The sequence below is a fragment of the Dasypus novemcinctus genome, chromosome 20 (genome assembly GCF_030445035.2).
Source record: "Dasypus novemcinctus isolate mDasNov1 chromosome 20, mDasNov1.1.hap2, whole genome shotgun sequence".
Classification (NCBI taxonomy): Eukaryota; Metazoa; Chordata; class Mammalia; order Cingulata; family Dasypodidae; genus Dasypus; species Dasypus novemcinctus.
This window is the reverse complement of record NC_080692.1, coordinates 34,355,603-34,371,116: the sequence shown is the minus strand read 5'-3', so window position 1 is coordinate 34,371,116 and position 15,514 is coordinate 34,355,603. Positions and strand designations below refer to the sequence as shown.

Sequence of the window (15,514 nt, the reverse complement as noted above, 5' to 3'; positions counted from 1 at the left end):
ATCTTTTACATGCTTTGCCTTGCAACCTGATATTTTTCACCTGTCTCTCTTAAGACATACTCTACTGTCCATTAATCATCAATCAAAACTAAAATGAAAACAATGCTGTTGAGCTTCTGTTAAAAAAATAAGAAACATTGATAATGATCTCGGTAGACTTGCAGGGGGTAATTTAGTCTCAGAAATGAAATGGACATCATATCATTTATAAAAATGATTGGTTGACAATAAACCATTCTTTCCCAGACTAGAGAGGATTTACTGGTTATTTTATAAATGTTGGGGAGCAGATGTAGCTCAAGTGGTTGAGCCCCTGCTTCTCACATGGGAGATACAGGGTTGAGTTCTTGGTGCCTCCTAAAAAAAAAACAAAACAAATTAAAAAAAAAAAACTCAGGGGAGCCATGTGGCTCAGTAGTTGAGCACCAGCTTCCCATATATGAGGTCCTGGGTTCAATCTCTGGCCCCTGGTACCTCAAAAAAAAAAGTTTGGTTAGTTAATATTTATTGTGCTTGACTGCAAATATATTTTTAAGCATGTGGCAGAATTAGGATTAGAACAGAAGAAAAGTCTTGGCATGAAAGCCCTACCAGTTGTGATAATTGCAGTTATCAAATTGTGATTGATGGTTCACGATTTAGTGAGTTGGTTGGGTCCTACAAGGTAGAGGGCCAAAGCAAGGGCAAACCACCTTGGAGTTCCCTTTGTGTTGGGTATGGTAGGCAGAATAATGGTTCCTTACAGACATTCACATCCTAATCCCTGGAACCTGTGAAGATGTTAGATTACATGGAAAGGGAGGGCATAAAGTTAGAGATGGAATTAAGGTTGCTAATCAGCAGGCTTTAAAATAGATTATTCTGGAGCAGATAAGGGTCTTAAAAGGGGAAGAGGGAGGCAGAAGAGAACCAGAGAGATACTATTATGAGAACTTTTCTTGCTGTTGTTGGCCTTGAAGGTGGAAGAAGAGGTCCATGAGCCAAGGAATATGGGCAGCTTCTAGAAGCTGGAAAGGGCAAGAAACCAGATTCTCTCCTAGAGCTTCCAGAAAGGAACACAGCCCCACTGACACCATTTTAGCCAAGGGAGACTCATTTAGGACTTCTAAACTGCCGAGCAGTAAGGTAATTAATTTGTGTTGTTTTAAGCCACTAAGTCTGTGGCAATTTGTGTATAGCAGTAATACAAAACTAGTACAGAAGGTCTCTCCAAATAGAGACTGGCAGACTCTCTTGTCCCAAAGATGTTGCTTGGCATTTTGGGATTCCACTCGACTATGGGTAACAAAGTCTCAAAGGGACTGTGACACAATGAGAGGCTGAGGGACACAGACATGGGGAAAAGCAATCAGCAGTTAGTAGACAGTGGATCTCATGCTTAGCATCATAAGAGATGGAGAAGAAATCTAACTCATAATCTCAAGGAGAGAAAGGTATTCTATATGGGTATTTCTATCACATCCTTCTTTATTTATTTTAAGCAGGTGAGTGGTGGAGTCTGATGTTTGAGAAACACAGGCCTGGCAGCTGGATAAAGAATTGGTGTGTGTGTGGGTAGAGGTATGGAGGGCAGCTGGAAGGCAAGCATGATGAGGCCTGACTGAAGGCAAGATGGAGACGGGTGGAGAAGGAGAAGGGTGTGAGATAAGACATTAGGGGTATGCCTAAGAGGGTATCATTAAGAGGGTCAGAGTGAGGATAGCCCCTTCTGGCAGGGGTGGCTGTTGTGGGGTGAGGTAGGGTGTAGGGGGGGACTTGGGAGGTGAGGGGAAGCCATTGACTGAGAAGAGACCTGCAGGAACAGCCGGTTAGGGGTGGCAGGAGTGGGCAGGATGGACTTGGCTTGGGCCTGTGCCAGTGGACATCTGGGAAGGCCTGGGCTGTGGCATGCACAGCCTCTTGGTGTACACCAAGGGTTTCACCTAAACTAGAGGTTCTGAACCTTTTTTTATTCCACGGACCCCTTTGCCAGTCAGTGAAAAACATGCATCCCTTCTAAGTCCACTCTATTGTGCATTATTTAATAAATATATCATACTTGCACCAACAGGTCCTCACAAGAATAATGTATTTTGAATTTCAATTCAGGCTCATGGACCCCTTGTTAAGAACCCCTGACCTAAACAGTCTCATTCCTTCCATCAACCCTATGAGGTCAAAATTTCTATATTCCATTTTGTAAATAAGAAAACTAAGTTTTAGAGAGTTAATCTGCCTGAGATCAGACAATTAGTAGGTGGAAGAGTTGGGATTTCAACACATCTGTCTGGTTCCAAAGCCCAGGTACTTCACCACTTTGGTATCTGTCCTCCTTGGTGAGCCATTCAGCCAGGAAGTCAACATGCATGGAGAGTGTTCATTAGTTCAGGTAATTTGTGCAAGTTAAATGGGGGCTGGGGGTAGATGTGCAGATAATACTTTGCAATGGGTATCCATTCAATGTCTGCTTCTCATGAATATGGAGTCTCACTACAATGTAACCATTATCAAAACATCACTGGCTAGTGGTGACTTTTTGCTAAACATTTTTAATTGAACTACCTACCATGACCCAAAATTTGACATGTCTAAAATACAGCTCATTTGTGCTCTCTCCCCATCAGATAACTTTCCTATTTCATTAAAAAATTTCATTATTAACTTAGTCACACAGGTTAAACACCTATAAAAACATTAACAGCTAACATTTATTGAGAATACATTCCATGTGTTGTGCCAAGTGTTTTAGACATCATCCATGTAATCCTCCCAACAACCTTACAAGGAAGGTATAATTATTGCTACCATGTTATTGATTAGGAAATTGAGGCTTATATAAATCGATAAAGGTGACACATTAGCATCATCTTTCACTACTCATCTTTGTCCTCCATAGGAAATGAATCACCAAGTTCTGTCAATGCTCTCTGTGTACTATTTCTTGCATCTGTTGCTTTCTTTTCGTGTCCATTGCCACTGTAGTGATCTTTCCCCTTTTGATTTATGCCTAAATTGCTCACATAGCCCTATATGGTCTCCCTTGTTACATGACCTTCTTGCCTTAGATCTTTCTAATACACTTTTGGTCAGACTGAGCACTATTTTTATGCCATCCATTTCCAAGTTCAAACCATTAAACAGGAAAAGATACATCCAGATATCCCCATATGTTATCCTTGAATTAGTGTAATGGTAGTGATATTTTTTAGAAAATTTGAATATCTTTATATTAAGTATAAAAGGAAAAAATGTTACAACTATATGTTAAAACGGTAAGACAAGATTCATAGTAAAGATAATAAACAATTTGACTTTATAAAAGGGCAGGTCAAACATCATTGATCCAGCATTGGGGAGTTCTCACTGGTCATCAGACCATTCCAAATATGCAACTCCATTTTTTTAGAGGCAAATCTTTGCACAAATAAAAGTCTTGTAAATGTGTTTAGCGTTTTTCAATTATTTATATGCTTTATTATTGTGATTAAAATAATAAATGTACATGGTAAAAGACCCAATCGAAATGTCACAAAAGGATATAACAAAAATGTATTGCTCTTCCAAGGTAACCATTAATAAGATGATTTATATGTTCTTTTTTATACTTTTCTGTAATTTACGGACTTTCTACAATGAACATGTATAGCTTTATAATGGAAAATAAGGCCAATAAAGCTTAAACAAAGAGCAAAACTTTCCATCATTTCCTGCAACTTAATTAGCATAAAGTTTAAAATCTTTGGCTGAGGTCCTATATAATCTGGCCCCAAACAACTTTCCAGGTTTTTTATATGCTATTAAATACAAATGTTCTGCTTCAGTTAAATTATTTTAACAGCTCTTTCTTGTGTCTCTGTGCTTTTTTCCTCCTCCTGGAATGAGCATCCCCCATTCTCTTTTTTTATATTCCACCCCCCCCCCCCCGCCCCTCCATGGCTTCTCATTTATTTGCTCTTGGTTTTTGTTCATTGTTTATACTTATTCGCTCATTTGTGTTTTTCCCCCCCTCAATGTCTGCTTGTTGTCTACTTGTTTGTTTTCTTTAGGAGGCACCAGGAACTAAACCTGGGACCCCCCATGTGGGAGGCAGGCACTCAACTGCTTGAGTCTCATCTGCTCCCCTCATTCTCTTTTACTACCCCAGTTCAATCTATTGTTCAAGATCTAAGTCAGTTCTACATAAAGCTTTCCTAAGAAGGAAGAAGGAAGGAGTCAGTATTTAGTGAGTATTTACTATGTGCTATACACGGTACTTGGTGTTTTAGTCAGTACTTCAGTCAAACTCCACATCAGCTGGAAGGTTGGCATTAATTATCTTCATTTTAGAGAAGAGGAAACAAAGTTTCCCTCAAGCCACATAGCCAGTATGTGGCAGAGCTGGAATTTATAGCTGGCTGACTCTTCTGCCCCAGCTCACTGAGCTCTCATTTTTCCCAACTTTGGTAGCATATATTTGAATGTTAAATTTGACCAATAATCACAGAAGTGTATTCTAAGATAACGGATTGCTTATAATGTTATGCTTAACTATGTATATTTTGTATTTTTGTTTATCTTTTCAACCAATGCTCCTTGTGGGAAAAGCTGGGTTCAAGTCCTAGCTTGCTATTTACTAGCTATGTGTTTTCTGCCAAACTCCTTAACTTTTCTCAGTCTCAGATTCTCAACGGTAAACTAGGAGAGAGAATGATAATACCAAACTCTTAGGGTTATGAGAGTTAAAAGCCCAGTGTATACGTCGTACAAAAGAGTGGCTTATTAAACCTTTGATTTGACATGGTGACATTAGTTCATTTTCCAAAATCTATATAATTCCTAGTTTCTTTATAGTAGTTGTTTGTGATAGTTGTAAGACTCAACAACCTAAAGAGGAAAAGGTCTTTTTCTTCAAGATATTAAAAAATCAACTTTACACAAATTTAAAAAGTACTACCAATAGTATTTTGCTATTTTGGTCAGAATATCCCATCTTGCTATTTAACCAATATTGAACAAGAGGTTCAGTTATTGGTTAAAGACTGTTCCTCAGGTAAATGTTTACATTTATAAATATGAATGTTGCTGCTGAATGTTGTCATTGTTAGTCCAGAAAGCCACTGCAAATTTTAAAATTGAACACATCAAGACCTATGTTTACTCAGAAAATGGAAAAACGATTTTAAAATCACTGGCCTTCAAAAACAGACATCAATTTAAAAAAAAAACATATTCTCTGTATCAGAATGAAAGGACATCATGGTATTCATTCCAATTATTTTCCTTTAGGGTCAGTTGAGAGAAGCAAAATTCACTTAAAGTAGTGGGTCACAATTTTTTGGTTGTTGCAGATATTTATTACTGTCTACCAATTTTTAAAATTCCAGTATAGATTTTCTCTTGAAGATGCTTTAAGGTCTTTATTTAATAAAGTGAATTATATTTAATTTGATTTTGAAATTTGTGAAAGTTTTTTTATAGTCCTTGGGATAATTGGAGGCAGAAAAAAAAATATATCTTCTCTCCCATCTAAATTTGCTGGAAGCATTTTTAGAATAAGTTTGTCTATGTCTACAAAAAATCTTGCTGGGATTTTGATAGCAATTGTGTTAAATCTACAGATCAATCTGGAGAGAACTGATATCTTTACTATATTGAATCTTCCAACTCATGAATATAGTAAGTCCTTCTAATTATTATTCCTTAATTTTTTTCATCAGCATTTTACAATTTTCTGCATATAGGTCCTCTACAAGCTTTGATTAATTTATATCTAAATAGTTCATGTCTTTAGAGCAATTGTAGATGGTATTGTGTTTTTCATTTTTGTTTCCACATGTTTGTGGTTAGCATATGTGGAAACTTTTAGCAAAACAAGGAGAAATGGACTCTGCAGTGAAGTAAACTTGTTCAATGGTTTCCTGTAACATGCTAGACTATTAATAAACTATTTATCCTAACAATCAAGTATCTCCATACTGTGTCTCTAAATCTCTCAACTTTAACCTGATACCTAACTGCTAAACACAAATGTCTACTATGGCCAGAATGGACTACTCATCCTTCATCTGAATACATCTTATTCATTCTACCTCCATGTATTTGCTCATGCCATTTCCATTCTAAAACAGTCCCTCCACTGACCCTTTTACTCCAAGCTAATTTTTTTTTTCATATAATAAACTTTATTTTTAAAGAAGTTTTAGAGTACAGAAAAGTTACATGGAAAGTATAGGGGATTCCCATGTACCCCAACCCCCCTCCCAAATTTTTCCCTATTAATAACATCTTACATTTGTTACAATTGATGAACAAATATTGAAGCACTGTTACTAACCAAGGTTTTTGGTTTACATTATGGTTTACACTTTGTACCCAACAATTTTATAGGTTTTGACAAAATGTCCAAATTAAATCTTAACTATCCCTTCAAGGCGAGGTCAAAGCTCTGCATAAGAAGCTTCCCTGTCACTACCAGCCAACAGGGCTCCTTTTCTCCTCTGAACTTCTTTAACCAATATTGCATGCTACTCAAGTTTAATTTTTCATTTAATTTTAGTCTCTTATTTCCCTAAGTAGTAGAGAGGTTCCCATTACAGCTGTCGTAAGTCCGCATGCATGTTAAGTACTCAAACTTAACTGTTGAAAGAATGAAGAAATTCATTGAAAGTAAGGCTATATATAGCGTTGCAGATGTAAAGGGGGGTCCATAAATTCTCGAGTCCTTCACCCCAACAACCTCTAGTTACAGGACTCATGGCTTCCTTCCTTCCTAAAAATCCCAGCTCCTCCAACTAAGTGGATTTGAGACGCAGGTCCTTTCCAACCACACCCTCCAAACCATCCTAAAAACAGCAGATCTTTTAGAGGTTTACCTACAGAACACAGGTAATACCAAGAAGCTGCAGTAACATCTCCTGGCCACCAGAGGACAAGGAGCAGTGGAAGCGATTGCTACCCCTTAGCAGAAGAAGAGGTCAAAGGCAGGGGCTGAAAGCCACTCAACATCGGTGGCCTTAGGCTCCTCTCCCATCTCCAACTAGGTTCCTATTTCTCTTCTCATAGATGGGCCAGAAGTACCCCATAATACTAACCATAATACTATGATTACCAGCAATAACAAGTGCACTTCAGTTGCAGGATTTAAAGGCAGAAAAGCAGGAACAGAGATGTCTTATCCTTCTAATCCACCCAAACCTACTTCTCAGTTCTTTAACCAATTAAACAACAACAACAAAAAAAATCGCTTATGCAGTGTCCACCTGGATATCCTGCAACAAAGAAGCGTTTAGGGACCAGTGATCCTAATCTTGTCCACTGCTAACAGAACGTTTTAAGAGCTGGATTATTCCTGCACTTAAATTCTGGCTCATGGAGCAGTCCACTGGGCGCAGACTGCTTTTCCGTCATTAATCACATCTTTGTTATATGATATCCACGTGAGTACTTCTCAGTAGAAGCAGCTTCGTGCTAAATGCTCAAAGAACACTGGAATAAAGCTCCGATTGTCTATTCAGTGAGTCCAAGTTCTGGTTTGTCACCACCTCAGGACTCTAGTTTTCCAGGGTATTTTAATAAATTCAAAGAAAAAAAAATGCACGAGGTGTGTAGCGTTCTATCAGTAGGGTCTTGCACCTCTTAACAACCCCTGATCTCAAAGACGATACTGTGCTGCAGATGTGGAAAACATTATGAGAGCATTTTAGGCTGCTTATTCTCATCATACTTGGCAAAGTAAAATAATTTGGGAAGATTCATGCGAGGGCTTCCAACGACAGCTGAAAGCCTGGCAACCCTCGTGTGATTTTTCTTAAAGTACTGAAAGCCTGGCAACCCTCGTGTGATTTTTCTTAAAGTACCTGTAACTTCTCTTTTATAGACAGCGGAGTCCTGCACTTTGGATTCATTAGACTTTTTAAGGAACGACGGTAATTTCTCTCAAATCATTGTTTGCCTTTCTCCACGCCGTAAAGCAGTCGGAAACAGCCCAGGGAAGAGGAAGAGGCTCGGCGTCCCCGGGGGGCGCAAACCCTTAAATACCTGCTGGGGCGCTGCGCGGGAGCGCGCGAGGCCCAGGCGGAGACGCGGGCCGGGGCCGGAGGGCGCGCGGGCGCGGAAGGAGGAGGCCGCGGGGCCGCCTCCCGGGGCAGCCCCGGCTCCTCCCCGCGGCGCCCGCCGAACCTGCCTCGGAGCCGCCGGGCTGTGCGGGGGGAACGTGACCCGCGCCTCCCCGCGCCGCCGGAACGAGGCGCGGAGCCGCGCGCGGGGCCCGGCGGCCGCGCGGCCCCGCCCGGCGCCCACCGCCCTGCCCTCGCCTGTCTCCTCCTTTCCCCCGGGCTCCGCTGAGTTCATTCACTGGGATTGGTTTCAAATGACGCCATCTCTTTATTTTTAAACCAATGACCTCATCGGCGCTTGAAGTTTCCTGACCAGCGACTCTTTCTCTTTCCCCCCAACCCCCACCCCAGCCCCCCCCACGCCTTTCCCCCTCTTTCTGTGAATCACCGTTTGGGGGCTTTAAGCCGTTTTAAAACAATTATTATCACCTCTCCCTACCCCCTCCCCACTTTGCCCCCCCCCCCGGCCCCCACCTTTAGCTCCTCAAGCGCTTCATCCCTTTCGACATTTTTTTTTTCAAGGCTGACTGGGGAGGGGGGGGTGTGGAAGAGAAAGAGTGAAGAAAAGTTGCAAACGTTTCCTCTCTTCCTAAGCCTCCCGCCCCCACCCGCCGCACAGAGAAGGAGAAGATAAAATAGTGAAAAGAAGAGGAGGAGAGAGCGACGCGACGGGACGCGAGCGGGAGCGCTGCCGCTCGCCCGGCTCGGCGGCGGCGCCTCGCACGTTCGGGAGCTGAGGGGGGCCCGCGGGGAGACGCCGTGACAACTTTCGCTTCCTCCCGGGGGAGTCGGGAGGTCGGCGGTCCCCAGAGTAAGTGCCCTCCGGCGGGCCGCGCGGGAGGTGCGGGCGGGAGGGCGCGGGGCGCGGGCGGCCGCCCGCACCACAGCGTGGACGCCCCGCGGCGCGTCCCGACCCCGGCTGCTCCCGGCGCCGCGCGATCCGCCTGCCCGGGCGGACCCGCCACCTTTTCGGAAGGCGGCGTGGGGGGCGGCTGCGGCCCGGAGCCGCGAGGGCGTTTTGGGGAGGGATGTAGGCCCTGCTGGGGGCCGGCCCGAGGAGGGGGTCGCGGACCGTGCGCCTCCGGCCCCCCGAGCGGGCTTGGCCCGGGCCCCGCCGACGGGAGCCGCGGCCGCGGGACCCGGTACCTTCGCGGGCGAAGCTGCTCACTTCCAGGCGCGACTGTTACACAACACGCCTGCCAAGTGGGGCCCCGGCCTGACTGTTCCCATTCTGCCCAGTTCGCCTTCGGTGTAAGCAGCGAGGCCACCTGGGTGGTGACGGTACTGCTTTCTTAAACCAAAGCAGCCAATCAAAAAAAAATCAAAAATGAAAAATTTCATACCGGATCTCGGGTCGCAGTATTGGGGGGCCGGGTGCGCCTGTGACTTCTTTATTTACTTTCGCCGTAAGACGTGAGACATTAAAGCTCAGTGAGGCAACTGAGGGTCTGTTTCTCCTGTTTCCTTTCGTGTGATAAAACGCCAGGGGAGAATATATTGTATGCAAAACCTTAAGTTTTTCAGATGCTGGGTTTAGGTCATAAGAGAATAAAAGTAGATCATTAAAAAAAAAAGTGTGTAGGATTTTTCCGGGATTAACCAAATGAATGGGTACTGTAAAGTCCTAAAGAAGTTTATTAAACGTCAACTGCAAAGATTCTTGGCGTTTTGAAGTTCTCCGGGGTGATTCAGATTGTTTGGAGAAAGCACACCTCTAACCAGCTCGTGATGAGAAAGGTGGAGAGAAGAAAACCTGTTGCATAATCTCATTTGCGGTGGGGTTTGCTGTGCCGTGCCTCTTGAAGTCAGGGGAGGTGAGTTAAGATGCAGGATTTTTAAAACTCTGAAGTTTTTATTTATCCAGTGCTCCGGCTGCCACTTCTGCTTAAAAGATTGTAAGTAAATAAATACCCTGTTCTTACAAGTGAACAAAACTTATCAAACCTGTTTAGAAAACGACCAGGTATGTTTCTCTTCTTTCTTTCTGTACGTATGTGTGAAATTTACCATCCACGAAAGACCTTTAGACTACTATTTGGGGAATTTAGATGTCAGAAAAATGTCCCCTTTGCCACCGACTTACTGGGGCTGATTGAGAGCGCACAAAGGTGACAACTGTCTCCTTAAGGGATTTATTCTGTTTCATTTTCATCAAGAAAAAAGATGGTAAAACTTAAGGTAAAACTTTAAAAGAAGAAAATAATCTCTTACCAAGCAAGTTAAGTAACTTTTAATTACTTACTTTTTCTTGAGACTCATATGTGTTGGTGGACACACAACTTGGGAAGCCATAAATAATTGAGGCTTGTGGAGTTCTAAATTTGGTGAAGGCAGCAGCTTGGAGAAGTAAATTGAAAAACGAAGAATTCATGGCTTTGTGTGGGTATTTTAGTCAAAATGTGACTAGGCATTGGGAAAGCTTTTTTTTTTTTTTTTTTTTTTTTTGAAATAAAGTTGTGGAATTTACTGAATTCGAAGACTGTGGAAGGTTGCTGTTAAAAAATTATTTTTTGGTTAACATTTATTAACTGAATAATAACAGCCCCAAAGGTATTTTTAAAATAAATAATTTGCACTTACCAAAGCACAAAATTAGACCTGGGGTTCATTCTTAATTCTGCTGTTAACATGGTCATAATAGTGTATGAAACTAAGTCAGTTCAAGCCCTGTAAGCCTACATTCAGATGTAAAAAGTGTATGAACTGTGGTAATGATGTTTAAATTTTAAAATTTTAACCTCTGGTGTGGTAGTAACTCTGAGTAAACTGTATGATTTGGCTTAAAATTGTACTTAGTTTACTTGGGTGGTCCAATTAGACATTGTAGGGTTCTGGATAGTGCATGATTATGGAGGGAGCAGGGAACAGGAATGCCGAATTTTCCAGTTTAGCTCTTTCTTCAATTTGAGAAACCTTTGTCCTTTTGTTCATTTGGTAACTGTGAAAATAGTCATGTAAAATTAGAGATGAGTTTAAATGGTATTAATTGAGAAGGGATCAAAAGAGAACACCCCTATTAACCCAGTTCTTTCCTTTTTTCTTTCCTGTACATTTAAAAAAATAATTGTGGCGTGGTTGGGAATGGAGGTGAGGGGGAGATCAGTGCTTAAAAGTAGGTCTGAGATGAGTGCAAAGTTTAGACTGTGGCCAGAAGGGCCAAGGTTGCATTGCTCTGTTTTGATATTATTTTCTATACATTTGTGTATTGGGGGCTTAATTTAGTAGAGTTCTTGGAAAATGTAACAATATATATTGATCAAGCAGACTTACATGGCTCTTGAATATTAAAGTTTTTCTGTTTTTCAGCCAATCATGATCTATTAAACATACTTTGCTAGAATTGCCAGTGTAATTTATGCTAGAAACCTAAGTTTTTCTGGTGTATTTGAGAAAAATGAGTTTTCTATTAATTGTGGACTAAACATTTCACTGAAGATTTAACATTTTTCAAGTGCTTTGAGAGCTCAAGCAAAAGGTACTTTAAATTGAAAAAGTAAATTAATATAGAGTAAACTGATTTGGATCAGAATTCTTCAGAATCCCAAGAAAGGAAGGATATAAATCATGGGAAACAGAAACCAGATTTTATGACAGATCTCAGCAGATTGAAGAAACTAGTTGAAAGGTTTCATGGGAAAAACCACAGTTGATGCTTGATTGGCTTCTTTTTAATTGAAGTGCATCAAATTAAAAAAATGGAGACAGACATCTACCACCATAAAAGAAAATCTTACTAATGTTGGCTTAAGCAAAACATAATTTAGTCAATCTTGCCCATAGATTCATGATATCTTCCAAAGCCAGATGTCAATTTTAATCTGATTTTCTTGTGTTGTGGATAATTGGATATTTTTATACATTTCACTACATTTCAGGGGTTGTCTGTGTGAGTGGATGGGGTTCATAAAGTTCAGCTGGAATTGAAAAAAACAGAATCAAACTTTAAAAAGAGGCTATTTTCATATACAAACTGATTTAGAAAGGGAGTTAGAAAATTAATCCAATAAATGACTGGAGAAACCAGATAGGAATGGCTCAAAAAGTGGGCTCTAAGGCCGGATTCCTAGGACAGATATAAAGGAATAATAAAACCTTGCGGGAGGTATGATCAGTAAAGAAGGAAATGGGGTACATCTTCACATGAAAGGAGAAAAGCACGAAGGGGAAATTATCCTCGGGTGCTCAGCAGCAAGAACACGATGGTGATGAAATTTACCTACTTCTTAAGTGAGGTTAGAAACCTCATTATAGACATCACCAAAAAGTCACAAGATTTTTTATTATATAAAAATTTTTGCCTTGGGGTAGGTAGTGGATCAAGTACGTTATGAACAGGGAATATAAAACTTGAAATTGTCAGAGGTAAATTTAAAATAGGGGGGACCCACTGCAATTACATTGCCTATTTGGAAGGAGGGATGAGTTATAAAAAGTTGAAACTAGTAACTAAATTGATATCTGGATTAACTACAAATATAAATTAATCAAGCAAGATATTTATTAAAACTTTACTGTGTCCGTGTGCTGACGTAGATACCAAAAGTTTGACACTCAGGCCCTTGCTCTTAAGGAGAGTAGAATTATAAGTATTTTAAGGAAAGAATACACATATGTAAAGATAAGCAATTATAAGACAACCGGTAAGTGTCAAAGGTTTAAAGGAGAAAGATATTGTGTTCTCAGAGATGTAATGGAATTTGAAATTTGCATTACAAGATGGTCGGCATTTGTATGGGGGAAGGGAAGTGGATGACAGGGAGTGCCGAAGTGGGAAGCCATTTATTCCTCTATTTATTAAGCAAATTAATATTGAGCCTCTACTATGTGTAGGGCACTAGGCATACTGTGGAAAGTAAGATAGATAAGGTTTTTGCCCTTATGAAACTTAACATTCAAGTGGGAGAAGATGGCAATAAATAATACATGAAAAATCTGATGTGAAATAGTGGTATCTTAGGAAAATAATAATCAGAATCAAGGAAATGATAGAATTACTGCCCCCTTATTCTGTAAATATTCTTATGGAAGTGTGTAAGCTTTGAGTTTTTAACTCCTTAACAAATTTATCTTGAATTCTTTTGTTGTCATTTATTAAGAGTCCTGTTATTACAGTGAGTTTACTCTTATTGTTTACAGTTTATTTAGGGTTATATATTGGGTTATATACTTAGGTTAGATTTTTCATTAGGAAAAATAGAGTATGGTCCTATAAAGTGAAACTAAATTCCAAGGACTATTTGTTTTGATGGTACCATGTATGAGAACTTACAAGGCAAATCTTGTGCAAACACTATCAGGGGGTTCAAATAGTTTGGGCTCAATAACTAGATTGGTAAAATAGGGTCAGTGTTGACATCGTTCAGGTTTTGTCAGTGTGGTACAGGAATTGAATGAGAGATTAGGATTGTCACGTGCACTATATGCTTAATTATATCTCCTTAAAGATTTGTAGGGGTTTAATGGTCTCACTGAAATTGTCTTCAGTTTATAATTTTTACTATTTTTCTACAGGTAGCAGAAACCTGAAGCAAAAGTGTTCATTCTTAAATGGGGAAGTCTGGATTTTTATTGTAATTATCTTACTGACAGGTTTTTTCCCGTTGCTGTTTAGAAGATGTTCTTTATCATCAACTAAAATATTCTTAGTGGCTGTTGTTGGTGGCTATTAGTGACTTTTTCATGTTTTGGGGCACATTTACAAAGTGTGCCCCTTCAGGAAATATGTTCCTGCCCCTTGTCCACTATTTTTCCAGTTTTAAACTTAAAAAAAAAATTGTAGGTGAAATTGTGAAGGATTCCAGAAGGGCTTATATTGAATGTGTGTGTCTGTGGAAGCAAACCCCTTGAAAATTTTTCTATATGTTCCTAACCGGTTTTCATCAACAATATCTTTTGATGTGCTTGAATTTTTATTACCTATGGAAAAGAAAAGCATTTTAAGAGGGAGGAATGTTCCCTTGAGCCCCTCCCTAACTAAATATTCCTTTAGAAAAGAATCCTAGGTATAAATGGTAGGGACCTGTAGTGTGTGCATATAATAGCTAATGTGACACATATTTTTCAAAAGTATTTGGGAAGGAGAGTAGAACTCAGATTTGTTTTAATGTCTGTATGAGTGTAGTAGGGGGGCAAAGTACAGTTTATAGAAGAGATGCACTATAAATCATAATGCTATTGCAAGGAAATTAACATTAAATATCTTTATCCTCTCCTTTGAAATGATTCGGGAAAGACAGATGTAGAATATATGCTACCGGTTGTATGCATTTTGTTTTTTTTTAGGAGGTACTGGCATTGAACCCAGGACCTCGTACATGTGAAGCAGGTGCTCAACTGCTGAGCAATACCCACACCCCTATACTTTTTTTTTTTAATACACAATTCATATCCTACATTAGTGCTGATAGAGTTGGCTTTTGTTCAATGTTTGCTGAATAAATTGTATTAATTCTCACAACTGCTGGTGTTTATTGAGTCTTCGTTACATTTCCAGCACCTGCTTGCTCTAGCTTAGAGTACTGTTTCTTGAGCTTTGAGTTGAAAACTGCAGGGAGTTGCCTTACTGTTTTGGGCGCCCTGCTCATATGTGAGCCGTATGCTTCCCCAGGGCCTAGTGTCTGATGACGCCTCCTGTTCCCCTGACCCTGTGGCTGACTCTGACCTCATCCTTTCCGAAATGGCAGGTGGTTGCTTCCTGTCGGCTCCCTCTGCTCCATTCTAACAGCTCCTCCCCTCCCTGAGCAGCTGAGCTGTGTCGTCTTCTGGTCACTTCTCAGAATACTGAAGAGCAAATGCCAGCCATCTGGCCTGTTTTGTAGTGGACTTTTTTTTGTTTGTTTTTGTTGTTATTTGTTTTTGTTTGTTTATTTTTTTGGTTGGGGGAGAAGCACATTCCCTAGAATGACAGTTCCTGACTGTTTTATGAACTGTGCATGGTATATAAAGCATGGTATTATTTCCTTTTCCTTCCTTCCTTGCTTTAGTTTAAAAATCTTGTATTCGTTCACCTGAAAACAAACCAGTAAGAATGACATTTTTATGATACAGACCAACTAAAAAACGGAAAATAACATTTTTTGAGACAATCAGAGAATTTGAGCAGGGAGTAAGTATTAGATGTTACTGAAAATTCATAAAGTTTTTTTAAAATTAGCACATTTGTAGGTTTACAGAATAATCATTCAGAAAGTGCAGAGTTTCCATATAAGCCCCTCCTCAGAGTTTTCCATAAGTATAGTACCATTGTTATAATTGATGCAACAATATAATTATAAATGTTTTTAAGTATAATCCATATTTAGGGTTTACTCTATGTTGTACAGTTCTATGGGTGTTTTTAAAAAATTGTTGTGGTAACATATATACAACCTAAAATTTCCCATCTTACCCACTTTCAGATATATTTCAGTTGAATTACATTCACAATGTTGTGCTACTGTCAC

General features: G+C 40.1%; 2 protein-coding genes across 5 annotated transcripts in view; one reads left to right on the top strand and one right to left on the bottom strand.

The window, feature by feature from the left end:
- The window catches only part of CREBL2 (cAMP responsive element binding protein like 2), a 56,650-nt gene extending 48,328 nt beyond the window's left edge, over positions 1–8,322 (bottom strand). The window contains exon 1 of the mRNA XM_023591654.2: positions 7,996–8,322. Coding sequence (XP_023447422.2) covers positions 7,996–8,307 — 312 coding nt within the window. The 5' untranslated portion in view covers positions 8,308–8,322. The remainder of the gene's footprint in view (positions 1–7,995) is intronic.
- DUSP16 (dual specificity phosphatase 16) overlaps positions 8,203–15,514 on the top strand; it is a 94,855-nt gene continuing 87,543 nt past the window's right edge. Inside the window, exon 1 of one of the 4 annotated variants that reach the window (XM_058282809.2) lies at positions 8,203–8,883. The gene's annotated coding sequence lies outside the window, so the exon portion shown is untranslated. Of the gene's footprint in view, positions 8,884–9,430; positions 9,968–15,514 lie in introns of those variants that run through there. The other 3 variants (XM_071210175.1, XM_004468268.5, XM_004468267.5) reach the window with 3 other exon arrangements.